This window comes from Exophiala spinifera (genome assembly GCF_000836115.1).
Source record: "Exophiala spinifera strain CBS 89968 unplaced genomic scaffold supercont1.5, whole genome shotgun sequence".
Lineage (NCBI taxonomy): Eukaryota > Fungi > Ascomycota > Eurotiomycetes > Chaetothyriales > Herpotrichiellaceae > Exophiala > Exophiala spinifera.
In genome coordinates this window covers 939844-954533 of record NW_015622517.1, presented here as the reverse complement: position 1 = coordinate 954533, position 14690 = coordinate 939844, and the positions used below count along the sequence as shown (strand labels likewise).

Here is a 14690-nt window from a genome sequence, read left to right as displayed (position 1 = left end):
CTTTTGTTTGCTCCGAGAACGAGCACAGTGACGTCTTTGCCTTTCGTCGAGACCGTCATCTCAGCGACATGCGAAAACAAAAACCCAGCTCGTAGTTCACAGCGGTGTAAAGGTCGACCACTACAGCAGCGTTGATTGTCTGTGGCGGAATGCAATCGACGGCATAACCTCTAATAGCCAGATACAATGTTCATCCCATCAGTAAGGCGCTGTGCGCCTAGCATCTGGAAGAATACGCAGGCAGAGATGGCGAGGGCTACGAAATTTGGTGAGCATGAAAGCTGAACAGACCTCGCGAGCAGACGAGGAAATTGACGGGATGATCCAACAGCTCTCAACCTCGAAGGACTGACTCTTCCCACAACGCCCAAGCCTATCTTCGATTTCGCAGATCCCGAAACCATTACAACCCTTAAAACGATGACCGACCGATCGGTAGGAGGATTTTCGACGGCTGAGCTCGTCCAAAGGCCTGCCGACGCCGCCAGCCAAACGCCTGCGCACATTCTATTCCGTGGAAATATATCTACAAAGCTGCCTGCAAACAGACCTGACATCAATCGGACAGGCTATGCGGCGTGGCGAAATCAAGACCGAGGACGCACACTTTTCGGCGAGCTGTTTTGGAGCGTAGACTCGTACATGTATCTGGCGCTGAGAGTGAAGAGCGACGGGAGAAAATACTTTGTCAACATACAAACAGACTCAATTGTCGAGTCAGACATCCACCAGCACCGACTGTATACGAAATATCACAAGGGTGCAGAAGGGCCAGATAGTCCCGCGCAGTGGGAAACAGTCTGGATCAAACTGCACGAGTTTGTGCGAACAAACCACGGTGTTGTAACAGAACCGCAGTCAGAAATGCTACGGCAGAAAGTGAAGAGCTTTGGCATAGGTCTTATAGACAGACAGCCAGGCCCGTTCGAGCTGGGCGTGGCGGCAATGTGGGCTACAAATCTGAATGAGCGCGGACAGGTTGATGGACGGACAGGTTGGGAACACGGTGACCAGGGCAGTGCCAGGCTAAGCGAAGTGACGGCTGAAAAATTAGCGCAGAAAGAGGAAGAAAAGAGAAACCTACCACAACAGAAGAAGGGCTTCCGCGAAAGAGTGCCACACTTTGGCAAAGTTGGCACGCACGACACATCGGGTGTGAGATGAGTGAAAGCTCAGCGGAGTATAAGAGAGGACACATGGAATTACCCGCGAGCCAACCGAGAAGAAACACGTGGAAAGTGATTTGTCTTGAACAAAAATCTGAGAAGAACCGATTTATAGCTCTTGGACAGCCTCCTGCAACGACTTGCCTACGAGGATTTGAAAGGCTTCGAGGTATTTGGCGCGAGTCGCCTGTACCACATCTTCCGGCATAGAGACACCCTCTTTGCCTTTCAAGCCGTTCTTGGTCAGCCAGTCTCGGAGGAATTGCTTGTCGAAACTGTCTTGACCTTGGCCGAGCTTGTACGTGGCCTTGGACCAAAATCTCGAGCTGTCTGGGGTCAGTACCTCATCGATGAGGACGACCTCGTCCGTTTCTTCGTCCAAGCCGAACTCGAATTTCGTGTCTGCAATTATGATGCCCTTCTCTTTAGCATAATCCCTTGCAGTCTTGTAGATCCTAAGTGAAAGCTCTTCGATGCGCTGCGCATACTTCTCTCCCACGATCTGCGCCGCTTGCTCAGTCGAGATGTTCTCGTCATGTTGACCGAGCTCGGCCTTTGTGCTGGGCGTGTATATTGGCTCTGGGAACTCTTGCGACTCCTGTAGCCCCTCGTGCATCTTCTTGCCATTCACCTCACCGGTTTTCTTGTATGAAGACCACGCCGAGCCAGTTATGTAGCCTCTGACAATAGCCTCCACGGGGAACACCTTGAGCTTGCGCACATGCATACTACGGCCCTTCAGCCTGGATACCTGGTCTTGTGGGATGGACGAGGGCAGATCGAGGGAAATGAAATGAGTTTTGAGGTCTGGGATTTGGCTCTGGAGATAGCGGAACCAGTGTGCAGTCATCAGCGTGAGGACGAGTCCCTTGTCTGGAATTCCCTAGGTACCAAAGTCGGTGAGCTGACGGTGCAATCAATCAGTAGCAGAGCGCACATTTTCCATGATAACGTCGTAGGCCGATATTCTGTCCGAAGCCACGAAGAGCAGTGATTTCGAGTCGACACTGTACAGCTCTCGCACTTTTCCCGAGGCAACAAGCGGCAGGGCGTTGCCGAGGTCTGCCTTTACGAAGGCCATCTTTGCTGGTGCTCGCTTCGTTGATCAAGGGAAAATTCTTTCTCCGAAATGTGCAGAATCGAGCATGCGAGGTACCCGAGTCAAGCAGCAAATTCTGCGTCATTGGCCTGGGCAATCGACGCTAACAAAAAGTCTGTTTGAACTTCTGTACATGAATTAGCGTCCACACGTGACATACACGTGATATCAGAAAGAAAGGCCGCGTTTATCATCCAAGAACTTGCCTTTCTTTACAGTACCAATGTACATAATGTTTGTCTCGTCATCGTCCTACGCATGTGTTGTTCCCGGGACGAGGGTTCGAGCTGTGAGCTTCGCGTCTTGATCCCCAGTCCACGCACGATGTTCTACATGCTTGTAGCCTTGTTTTTGGACCAGTTTCTGATCAGCAGAGTCCATCTGTTCATCTAGGGTCCGACATTGATGCACCGTCAGCGCCTTACGCTCATGAACGCGGCTCTGGGTCCATATAAATGAACCTTTGTCCTTCACATCGGCTTTGGAGGTGGTTGATACTGATGAGGGTCTCGCTATGCTTATCACGACTTCTGTCTGATTGTCAGTATGATGTGCTTCAAAGGTAGGTGTCTTGCTACATCAGATACACTGAAACCTCTCCCAGAGGGTGATGGGCCTTTGGCAGAGCCATTGACAGTGTGGTGTTCTCCCCCTCCATCGTGCTCTGCATGTCGGTTTGGAAAACGTGGTCGCCTGCCCGCGAAATCACCTTCATTTAGAGGTGTCAGCGTTCACCGATACACACTGTATACTGCCCTGTGTTGAATGCAATAAGTGACCGCGGGCGAACGCCAAGCATCCCCCGCCCGCCCCCCTCCGTTTGGAATCTCAGTCCACTCGCCTCACTTTTGTCTGCCTCTCTCATCACTGAATCTCTGTTGTCTACTTGTCTCTTGTTGTTTGGTGAGTATAAAAGTGCTCATACTCTCCTCCAAAGGTCAGTATCTCCTTCTCTTCTCCTGAAGCAGCTTCCTGGCTGATTTACAACTGATTCTAGCCTCGAGAAGGTGTATTTGGCCCTCTAGGATGGCATCCCGCCTTGCTTCATCCTCCAAGAGCCCACCAAAGAGGGTGAACATGCCTCATCTTCCTCTCCCGCCCCCGTCAGCTCGCTCAAGAGCTTCATCCCCTCCTTCTCCGTCTTCTGGGCGTGATGTGGGGGCTCTGGACACCGAAATGGGCTTCCTATCAGTCGGAAATACCACTACACGTCCTGGTAAGTGCTTCTACTCCCTTTTACGGCGCTCAGGGTCTGCGGTCCAGCGAGATCGGCGGGTTCAAGGGTTTTGGGAACCATTCAGCGGGTGAAATGCCTTCCTCGACTTCCTAAATCCAGAATACAAGAAACCTGGAGTATGCTAACATCTACGCATTTCTAGGCTCTTCGTCAGCAACCTCTACTCTTACTGGTGCTGCTATTGCTCCTTCTCAGGAGGATGATGTCTTTGCTTACGTTCCTCCGAGCGGTCCTGCTGCCCTTCGTGCCGTTTCTGGTCATGTTCCACAGCGCATTTCTCCGAGCTTCCGTGCCCCTAATGCCTTTGGCAACTTCGAGCCTCGTCCAGATCGTGTCTTACAGACTCCAAATGCAAGAAACGCGCAAGGAATGTTTCCTCCTGAAGCGCTAATTTTCGTTGCGAAGTAAGTAGAACAGAGAGGAACTAAAAATCACCTTACTGACAACCGCAAAGCCTCTCGAGCGGGAGGACCATCGACCAGCTGGAACAGTCCTGCCACGAAGCTTTTGACAAGTTCGGTGCTTGCCATATCTTTATCAAGTACGACCCCCGGCAGCATCCCTTTGCTTTCGTTCAGTTTGAGGTATGTTATAGCCGGAGAATGAGCACTTTCCTCTTCTTCTAGGCTAACAGAGGCTGTAGAACATTGACGATGCAAATCAAGCGATGAGCTACACGACAGACCTTGAATTAGACGGCCGCAAGATTCGTTTGGAGCGTGGAAAGGCGGACCGTGAGTCTATCATACCTTTCCGTTGCACTCAAATGAGTCAACTTCATGCTAACAGGATAAAAGGTGCTGTCATCCTATCCAAGAAAGATGGATCTCCTATGACAGAAGCTGAAGCTCGCGGAGTGCTTGAACCATATGGGAGAATTGAGCTCTGTATACCTGCGGACAGCCGTCACCTGAGCATCAGTGGGATGTACATCAAATTCGCCTTCTATCTCGATTGCCGTGATGCTCTGAAGGTAAGATTGACCATATTACGTCCTTAAACCCAGCGGAAAAGCGTACTGATCCACGGAATCAGGGCCACAACAATGCGAAGAGTCCCTTCACTGTCGTTCTTGCTCCGGCAATGGAGCCACGTTTCCATCTTGGTCCTGATGGATTGCCTAAAGTCCGTGGCTTCGCGAGCCCCCGTTCTCTCATGGACGCAAAATCCATCTTTGTCGGCAACTTACCTGAATATGCCACTCGCCATGAGGTTGAATCTCTGTTCCAGGAATACGGCAGCATTCTGCAGACCAATATCATCAAGAAGACCTTTGGTAAGTCCAGTCCAGTCCATTCCACTCACGGCTTGTGTTTGTGCAGCCGCTAATTCACGTTAGCCGACGGAGGAATCAACGTGTTTGCATTCATCGAATTCGCCCATCCCCACGAAGCAGATCGAGCATCTCTAGCCGATGTAAGTAGATTTCTCCACATACAGTCCCTTAGTCTTCCTACTCGCCTACGTACACACTTACGTACGCAGTCTCCTTGGTCTCTCTGAGTGTATGTGGATGTACTAATTCAACCCCTCCCAGCATGACCTACATGGCCACAAGCTCCGGATCGAGCCCAAAGAATATTCGTCTCGTCGAGCATCTCGAGTCAACAACGAGAACTTGATCGTCCACGCCCCTCGCTACAACTACGCGGGTACAATGAATAAGGGACAGGTCTACGACCACATTGCTTCGTCCTCGGCGCGACAGGTCTACGCCTCCACCACGTCGGCTCCGTACCCTCCACCGGCTCCGACTTTGTACAATGCACAGCCTGTCTTCAACCCAATGACACAGATGGTGACTCCTCCTCACCACAACTACGGCACCCACAACAGCCACGCTTACGGCCACGGACCCCAGAACAACATTGCAGGCATGCCAGCTGGCCCAGCGCCGCCATCATACCAGACCCCTCCCTCCTCATCCAACTACGCTCAACACATGCTCCCACCGGGAATGTTCAGTCCAACCCCACCGGGTAACAACTACGGCTGCGGTCCATGGTTTGCCAATAGCTCACGCTACGCCGGCAGGGAGAGATATCCCAACGAAGGTACCTATTATCGCTAGGATGACGGCGGTCCATCTATTCGGGGGCTGAGGCCTATGAGTTAACTATGACCATAGCATACCACAGGGAGTATGTGGATGGACTGATGGGTGGGTGAGCGGTAGTGCGCACGTGCTTGCTTGAGGTTTACATTCTCGAGCTCGATGATTCCATCCGGACCATCTTCACATGTTCGATTTCTTTTTCCTCTTTGTTTTCCCCAGACTCAAGCAATCGTCCGATCACGACGGCGGCTCCCTCTGACACTTACTCAGCAAATGCCAAGGGGTGCATTAGATATGCGATGGCTGGCGTGGCGCTATGGAAGCTGTACATAGATCGAGACACACAGACGTAACATACCAAGCTCGGTATCATTCAATGCACTCTCACATGCACTCACACATCAGCTGTGTCTTTCATGAGAGAGACAGAGAGTGTGAGTGAGAGAGGAGAGCAGAGTAATATGAATACTCTTTTCCACCTGATTACCAACAGTAGCCACCACCTCCCGTTCCACTTCCACATCACAGGCACATCACCAGGCTCAAGCACAGGTTCAAACACATGCACAGGGAGAACCCACAACTTTACAAGCGCAAGCATCATCATCATCATCATCACCACCACCACCACCACCAACAATCGATGACACCCCAAAAGCATTTCCCCAATCAGAACATGCTTGCTGCTGCTGCTGCTGCTTCCAAAGTCCAGGTCTAATCAGGATCTTCTTACTTACTACTTACTGCAGCTTCCGTTTGCAAAGTCTAGTTCCATCATCACCTCCTTGCTGCCGCCGCCGCTTCCAACATCCAATTGCTCCCACGACGGCAGCCATCCTGCCTGCCCAGGACTAACGATCGCGAGAACGCAGGGTGCCGATGCTGATACTGACAACGAGGCCCTCCTGGTCGCTGACAGCAAGCACCACGCCGCACCGCCCGGGAGGGTCTCTTTCGACATGTCCCCCTCGATTCCATAACTGGTTCTACTGCTGTTTCTAATGTCTAGTTCTCTCGGCGGTTACTGAACCAAGTACAGCACTGAGAGTGAACTGACAACAAGTAGATACCTGGTGGACATCAAAACTCGGAAACTTCAAACGTAGATTTCAGGTTTCTTCGTTCTTCAGCACATGGACTACAACATCAGAAGCTGACACAGGAGCCTTGAAATTTTTACATTTGTGGAATCCCTTCACTTCACCTCAATTCAACGTGACATCTCGCACAGCTAACCCCTGAATCAGACCGATCGCGTCATCTCGAATCTCCCCTATTCCCACTCTCTCCTTGACTCCCCCAGTGCTGCTGCTACTGCCACTGCCGCTACTACTAACCATCTCTCCGTCACCTAGAGGTCCAACAAGCATGACCTTGACAAACTTCTGCCCTTCTTTCGACCTCATCCCCCCTTTCTCTGTCTTCAGCCCATCGATCACCGGCCTGAGCGTCTCTTCGCAATGCTGCGGATAGAGGTTCTCTAAATGCATGGATTGAATCACCATTTCCAGCTCATCCCAAAACGAAGCCGCCAAGTGCCTTTCGACCCCTTCAACAAAAGCCCCTCGATCGGAGACCATGTTGATATACGTCTCCGCGATGACTCGCTCATACGACAATCTCTTGTCGTAGCGCGCAGACACCATGCCTAGATTCAGTCCGGCCTTGGCCAACTCAAGCATGTATTCCCAGGTAGTGTGCCGCTCGCTGCGGGAGCGCCAGTCACCTTCGACGGGGCCGGCCATCAGCGCGACTTCGATCTTGAGGCGGGGAGCACCTGCACTTGGGTCCAGGGTGGTGATGTCCTTGTCGTACTTTCTGACTGTCTCAAAGAATTCTTGGGTGTGCGACCACGCAGCGCCGATGTGGGTACCGTCCGGCGCGTAGAGATGCAGTGTCGGTGCGGATGGGAGAAGCAGCCGATCGTCCCGTGGTGGAAGAGACATCTGCCCGCGGGGGTTCAGAGACGAGATTGATACGTACGCAGTCAGAGTACGGAAGAGCAGCGTCTGCTCATTGATGGTTGGTTTGCAGGAATACATAGGCCAAGGCGGCTCCCGGGAAGAGGATGCAGCATTGTTGCCACTGTTGCTCTGACAGAGTCTCCAGAGCAGGGATGCGAGAGCACCGGTCTCAGGAGCAGTTTGCCTTTCGGGTCCACTTTGCCCGACGATGTCTTTGTCGTGCTCCCTTTCCGTTCGAAGTGTCTCCTGATAGCGCTCGTCGAGACGACGTCTTAATTCTTCTTCTTGCGCAATGACCGTCTCTTGTTGCGGCGCATATCCAGACGAGAGCAGCTGAAACTTGCCTAAGGCGTTTCTGTATATATACCAATCGATCCAAGACGTTCGATGCAGCCAGGTTTCCTCGGTTGACCATTTGCTTTCCCTGTAGCATATTACGGCTCCTTTCCAGCCTGCCCAGCACCAACTGGGGAATCCAGGACGTCGGACAAGCCATTTACATGGCATCCAAAGCATATCCAGCCCCATGTACTTTTCGATTAGCCCCCAACAAATTTTCAACTGCTTTTCCTCTGCTTCTTTGATGATCCCAGTGAATGCGGAGAGGATGTCCTCCTCAAACGAAAGATTCCTGTCGAGGTAGGTTTCCACGTATCTGTTGAAATCAAAGCGTGTCCAATAATCTACCGACAGGCCAACAGCCTTGTGCAGTACAGGCGGTTCCCATCCCATTCGACTTCCGGCCCATTCACCCTAGTAGCAAACCAGACCTCTTTGTAAGTGCTCTTGAGCGATATCTTCTCTCCATCTGACTGTGTTGCATTGGTAGACGACCTGTCCGTCAACAAAGAGCAGTCTTCTCTTCGCGAAGAAGTATTCCTGGTACGTCCAGGCGCGTGTTGCCCACGTGGAACGTTTGATGCGTTGGTAGCTGATTGGAAGTACCAGTTTCAATCCGTCTGAAATGTTCGTTACAAGCTGTAAAGCTCCTCGCGAACTGGGTTGTACTCCGGGGAGACCGGCGTTGGAATCAGCGCCTGTGGCAGCAAACAGTGTCAGATATGCATTCTCGTAGACCGTGTGCATCGAATTGAGTAATTTTTCCTTGAAATCCGCATCGTCCTGAATAATGCATAGAGTATCCAACCAGAGATATCGCTCTCCAAGCATCTTGACAAACTCCATGGCATCAAGGATTACCTTTGGTAGCTAATGGTGGATCGTACCAAGCCCATTACGTACCAAAAAGCTTTCCATGTTGTCTTTGCTTGTCTTTGGCTGTTCCACTTGGCCCCAGACATAGCTGAGAGCTATATAGCGCGCATTTGGCGGTAGCACGACGAGGCATTGATCTTCAAGGTCAATTACAATGATCTGGTCACGAATCCGGCGGAACTGTGGCGTCTCTTCGTGTCGACACCTATCCCCATGCTTGCTCTGGCACTAATCGAGCCACTGTCGGATGCGACCAATCTCGACTCTCTCCGGATCCACAATGCGGCCTGGGAAGCACCCTGGATACCTATGCGATTCGACTGGGAGAAGCGAGATGTCATGCGAGGATGTCCAGTCGTAGTGCACCGCAATTTCTAGACGCCGGACGTTGTGGGTTTTCGCAGGATGGCCGGGAAGTAGGGTCAATTTGATCTCGCAGGTATTTGGTGATTCAGACGACTGCCATTCCAAGCGAGACAACTCGACAGCGCGCTTGATCATTTGACAAAGACCACAATTTTTAGCGGCGTCGATATGTTGCCATTCACGGGTATCAATAGTTATGGGGTCGTCGATATTACTTGGGTTTGCGGTCTCTTTGACCTCTTCAGCTGAAAGGCGGAAATGTGCGGCAGTGAGTTTGAGCCCAGCGCACCGAGTGCACAGATTTGGGTCTGGTGAGTCCAGTTCCTGAGCCCATTCCGACCAGATTGATGTTATTACACTGGGTGGGGAAATGAACGTTGTAAGGGGAGTGGGAGGATCTGGTCGCTGCCGCCGCAAGTGGAACCATTTCGACGTCCGAGACGAGTCAACTTTTCGGTTTCGATGTCGCCGCAGCGACGATAGCAATTTTTGCATGGTGAAAGGAAACAAGACTGCACGAAGCAAGGGGGGATGTCGCTGGGGATCGATCTCAGTACAGGTGGTCCGTCTTTTGAGGTCAGTCAAGCTGGCGGTTCCCAGGGGTGTGGAGGTGTGCAAGGCGTAGGTCTGGACACCTTTCTGTACAGTACGTACACGGTATGATTGAACATTGCTCAACGCTGTTACGAGGGGAAAAGGAGGCTGAGCCCAGGAACGCCACGTTTTGGCGCCGGAAGAACCATCAACGAATGCCATTAATTTGTCCCCTGCGGAGCTCATTGATCTGAAACCCCTTCTTGCCGCCTTGTCAAATTCGAGGGAGCTTTTGCAGAAGGCTTTGCTGGGAGCTCACATTAGGTTGAGTCTGCTGTGCCCCGTGCGGCCTTCGGAAAAAGAACGACAAGGAATGAGAGAGACCGGTAAAAAACCTCAAGGGAGCGCCGTGGTGCGGTCAGCGACCTACCGATCAGCATCTGGCATCTCGAAAAACTGTTAGCTGGCCATCGAGGAAGCAGTGAGGTGCAACAAGGTCCAACCAATACTTTAAATTCGTCGACGTGGACGGATCAAGGCGACCCTCAAAGCGTGTCCAGCAAGGTCCTAAGTACAGCGTGGTGCATCCAAGCATCCAAATGGTCATATCTCGTACATCGTCATAATCGTCCGTCTTGCATCTAGATCAGACCTAGGTCTGGATCATGGTGGGAGGGGTCTCAGGGTTTGCGCCTGAACTAGCTTGCAAGTTCTCCAGCAGCTCTTCAGACATGCTGTCCAATTCATCCTCTTTCATACCTGTTGCAATAGCCACCAACTTACGGTGCTTTCCAACCTTCTCACCTGTTCCAGCCTCGCCCATAAGCTTCGCAATCTCTGAGATCCAATACTTCCTCATGGCCTGCTGCTGATTGAGTTCGATCGCCCAAGGCAAGGACGCGCGCATCTCATCAGCTGACAGAGGTTGAGGATTCGTAAACCTGAATGCCTGCGGGTTGATCTGTTGATCTTGTTGGAAGATCTCCTGTTGGAGTGTACCGTGTTCTTTCTGTTCAAGAAGGGACTGAATCTCATTCAAGCAGGCGTCGTACTGCTGTCGCAACGCGGGAATCTTGGATGCATCTTCCGCCTTGGCCATCAGAGTGAAAGTCTCCTGCCGGATCTTGTGTCGCTGAGCTTCAAAATCAGACAAAGCCTGCTTAGCTTCGGCAATCTCCGTGTCCTTCTCCTTCATCTGAGAGTCATACATCTCTGCCAGCTTGTAACTGCCTTCGTCCATGAGAGGACCGATCTTATCAAGAACGAGGGACGCGGCTCGTGAGACGGCATCTTTCTGGCGCTTGCGTCGAGCTTGTTTAGCAGTGAAAGACTCGCCGGTTCTGGGGGGAGAAGAACCCGGTTGCTGCAGGCTCTCTTTTTTCTCACGGAGCGCTCTGAGAAAATCATTGGCAGTCTCCTGTTTCAAGTTGGGGATCTCGCCAGCTTCGGGACAGTGATTAAGAAGAAACGTGGCGACCTTGACACATCCATTGCGGATAGCGCACAGAGCTGCAGTGTCGTGGTTGACATCGATGGACGTCAACAGGGCGTGAACGTAATTGGATCCCATTTCCTGCATCTTGTTGATCAACACTTCGCAATAGTATCGAGCACAGCTCCATTTGCCTCTCAAACGTGACGACTCGGCAATGTGGTGGAATACAGTGGCGCCGTGCCAATCTCTTTCAACAATTGTGCCAGAGAGAGCTTGGACAATCTTCGGAAACGTGCGCTTGTCGTAGTTGTTGGTGAACAAGACGGCTCGAATCAAAGGGGTCTCTCCACCGCTGGTGTTCGGAGCCGCGGGATTCGCACCTCTTGCCAGCAGATCGCGGGCGATTTGCACATCACCCATGGCACAAGCCCAGTGTAGAGCATTATTTCCCAAGTTGTCGATGGGTCTGTCAACCGAAAAATTCGCAGGTGGTTCCGGTGGAAGAATGTTGGAGGACGCAGGGTCGTCACCGGCCGTGACGAAATAGTCCAGTAACTCATCGCCGTACATGGTGTGTTCTAGATCAGTGGCATGAGTGGCAGATTGATCCTCGAAGTCACGCTGTTTCCGCTTCCTCGATGCCGCAGAGTTCTGAGAGAGTTGCATGAAGTCCTCGTCGGCCATGAACGAGGCAGTCTCTGGTGTAGGATCTCTACTCTCGTGGTACTGAGTGCTGCCTGTTTCGAAACTCTCGACGGGTTGGTACGCTTGAACTGTACCTAGTCAGCAGGAATAACGGCGTCACGGGAACTCAGGGCCCTACCTGGTTGTGCTACCACCTTCTTTGGCGCAGCGGGCTTGTTTTGTTTCGGCCGATTCGACGCAGCAGTGGTGTGCTTTGGCGCAGGAGGTGGGCTTCGGTCGCCGGGAACGTAGTCGAAGATGGGAGTGATGCGACTCAAGATGCCGTGTTTCTCTGCCAACATGCGGCCTTCTGTGAGAGGAATCCATGTGCCCTGGTATTTCCCATAGCCGCCCTGGATTTTCTCGTGGACACCCTTCTGCACTTCTCTTTCGAGAATTCTTGTTCTTGCAGGTTTATCGAAGCCGGCGATCTTGAGGATGTGAGTGGCATTGACCCAGTCATCAGAGCGACGGCGCATGACGTGGTCGGTGCCAATCTTGAGCTCGTAAACGGGCACCTGCAGGCCGGGTCAGTCTCAGGTGGGGTGAGGACAAAGGGAGACGTGGTTTGAGTACTCACATTGCTGTAGGTAGCAGAGTAGATGTCTTTGTTGGTCGACATGACTGGCTGCGCACAGCGAGAGGATAGAAACACGCCGAACGTCGATATCTACTCGGTCAAGGATGCATGCGTGGGGATGCCGGCTTCTGAGATCTGTGTTGGAGCTCCTGAGATAATTTACGCGTAGACGCGTCGACAGGAACGGCGCAGGACGCACACTGCCCGCCGAATGACTAAGCTGTTCGTCGCCAAGAGTGCGCGATCACGTGTAGATATCATGACTAAGGCGGCGGACAGAGACTGTCACGTGCTGCACGGCCTCCAGACTGTGAATCCCAGTCACGTGCTTATCGCAGCCTCGCCGAAGGGAGAGATCGGCCGTGTTTCCTCTTTGGGCTGCGGCCGAGAAATGTCCCTCTCCAGCTTTGTAATGCGGCGAGACCATCTTCCTGGCGTCATCGTATTGCGGAATGTAAAACCCGCAGCGCTGACTTTTCCCTCTACACGGCCGCTTTGACAAATGTGAATCGCACTCTGCTCGCCGGGTTTCTGTTCCTGGGTTGCTCCCTCCTTCGATTCGATGCCATTTTAACGTCATTGCTTCGCAGAGCTGACACAGAAAAGTCGCTCTCTTCTCGCATGGACGATAATATATACTCATATACGTATCTCTCTCTATATAATGACAACATCAAACATCTCGAAGCTCTTGCTGATGCTCTCTGTTTGACCAAACTCTACAACCCAACTCGTATAGCCGTCATCCAGAGTGCTCACTCAAGTGATTTGTCGCAGTCTCACATCGTTGTCATCACATAATTACCAATCCACACCGGCTCCGGGGATCTGTCAATGAACGCCTCCAGCGCTCTAAGAGGTATCCGAGTGGCGTCCCCACTCTATAAAACGGCCGCCGTCTCCCCTCGCTCTCTCTCTTCGCGCTCCTCCGCCTCCAGATTGTTTAGCAGCACTCCGTCCCCCCGCGCTGCTACTGCTGCCAACATGACGACCGGCGCGTTCAAATACATCGACAGATCATCGTACGTCGACAGCGATGTCCCGTTCGTTAAGCCTTGGGCCAAGGTCGATGGGCCGGGCTACTCGTTTAAGTTGAAGGACTACGAGCGCCCCGTGGAGAATCTCCGAGGACAAGAATCAAAATTCAACACCGACAACTCTGGCTTTGCGGTCTACACGTATCCCGCGCAGGAGAAGACGTTTACAGACGACGCCGCCGTCCGAAACGGATATTACGCCGAAGTAGAGAAACTACTCCGCGAGAAACTCCCAGGCGTCAAGAAGGTGGTGTTGTTCGACCACACCATCCGACGACGAGAAAAGGCCTCCCCTCGCCAACCGGTGCAGCAGGTCCATGTCGACCAGACGCCTCGGGCGGCCGAGGCCAGAGTGCGCCGCCACGTTCCTGCCGCTGAAGCCGAGGAGCTCTTGAAAGGCCGTTATCAGATTGTCAACGTGTGGCGGCCGATCGCCCACAAGGCCTCGGATTTCCCTCTTGCCCTGATCGACTGGAGGACGACGTCTCCCGATGACTTCGTGAAAGTCGATCTTCTGTACCCGAAACGGGGAACCACGTTTGGTGCCAACGACGATGACGACCGGGGTAAGGAAGTGCTACCGGATCCCAAATCGGCTGATTCGACCGAGGGCTACGAGGTGAAAGGGGAGACATACGCCGTGGCGCCAAACGAGAACCACAAATTCTATTACGTGAAAGACATGTCGCCCGAAGAAGTCTTGTTCATCAAGTGCTTCGACTCGATCAGCCAGAATGTTGGAGGTACCAGCGGAATAAGCGATGGGACACCGCATACTGCATTCGTTGATCCGCAGACGAGTCCGGACGCTCCTGGCCGTCAAAGTATAGAGGTCAGAGCTCTGGTGTTCTACGAGTAAGGATCGGCTGGCCCTCACCGACTGGTTCGTAGGATTGTCTACTTTTCATCATCATCGACTGATACTTAGATTGAGTTTAGCATAGTCTGTTAGGTTTCATGTACTATACCATATAGCGCCTGCTGTTGATACAATGTTATTGTTATTGATACGACATGTTCTGTTCTGTCCACATCGCACCCCATTCTTGGGTCCGAACACCTCTCTGGGAGTAAAGCAATAAAGCCGCTTGCAGAGCTTTTCCCCTCTCGTGGCAAAACAATGCTCAAGACGCAAGAATCTCATCGAGGGTGCGATGTTCATCCAACGTCCTCGTTCCCGCCTGCAGTTGTTGCGCCTTGACGCGGACAAAGTCGTCCAAAGAGTTCCCGTTCCTCTGGACTCAGCAAGCGGATCCGCTCTTCGACGGACGTGAATTCACCAAAATATTGACGGTCGATAAAGCGCGCCAATAAATC

General features: G+C 52.3%; 6 protein-coding genes across 6 annotated transcripts; 3 read left to right on the top strand and 3 right to left on the bottom strand.

Moving 5' to 3' along the window:
* Positions 1-186: 186 nt before the first annotated feature.
* On the top strand, positions 187-1164 carry PV08_06929 (uncharacterized protein; the record flags this gene model as incomplete). The annotated part of the gene is made up of 2 exons (XM_016381262.1): positions 187-268; positions 332-1164. 2 exons carry the CDS (start codon positions 187-189, stop codon positions 1162-1164), a joined length of 915 nt encoding a protein of 304 aa, XP_016234364.1.
* A 111-nt stretch (positions 1165-1275) lies between these two features.
* PV08_06928 (phosphoribosylaminoimidazolesuccinocarboxamide synthase) lies at positions 1276-2247 on the bottom strand (the record flags this gene model as incomplete). Its single annotated transcript, XM_016381261.1, has 2 exons — positions 1276-2049; positions 2104-2247. 2 exons carry the CDS (start codon positions 2245-2247, stop codon positions 1276-1278), a joined length of 918 nt encoding a protein of 305 aa, XP_016234363.1.
* Positions 2248-3342: 1095 nt separating this feature from the next.
* Positions 3343-5573, top strand: PV08_06927 (uncharacterized protein; the record flags this gene model as incomplete). Its single annotated transcript, XM_016381260.1, has 8 exons — positions 3343-3481; positions 3645-3906; positions 3957-4086; positions 4146-4236; positions 4300-4475; positions 4538-4778; positions 4842-4918; positions 5040-5573. The coding sequence occupies 8 exons, from the start codon at positions 3343-3345 to the stop codon at positions 5571-5573; spliced, it is 1650 nt and encodes a 549-aa protein (XP_016234362.1).
* A 1190-nt stretch (positions 5574-6763) lies between these two features.
* On the bottom strand, positions 6764-9598 carry PV08_06926 (uncharacterized protein; the record flags this gene model as incomplete). Its single annotated transcript, XM_016381259.1, has 4 exons — positions 6764-8275; positions 8336-8722; positions 8765-8942; positions 9045-9598. The coding sequence occupies 4 exons, from the start codon at positions 9596-9598 to the stop codon at positions 6764-6766; spliced, it is 2631 nt and encodes an 876-aa protein (XP_016234361.1).
* A 691-nt stretch (positions 9599-10289) lies between these two features.
* On the bottom strand, positions 10290-12378 carry PV08_06925 (uncharacterized protein; the record flags this gene model as incomplete). The annotated part of the gene is made up of 3 exons (XM_016381258.1): positions 10290-11845; positions 11896-12274; positions 12337-12378. 3 exons carry the CDS (start codon positions 12376-12378, stop codon positions 10290-10292), a joined length of 1977 nt encoding a protein of 658 aa, XP_016234360.1.
* A 942-nt stretch (positions 12379-13320) lies between these two features.
* On the top strand, positions 13321-14232 carry PV08_06924 (uncharacterized protein; the record flags this gene model as incomplete). The annotated part of the gene is made up of 1 exon (XM_016381257.1): positions 13321-14232. The coding sequence occupies one exon, from the start codon at positions 13321-13323 to the stop codon at positions 14230-14232; it is 912 nt and encodes a 303-aa protein (XP_016234359.1).
* Between the last annotated feature and the right edge of the window lie 458 nt (positions 14233-14690).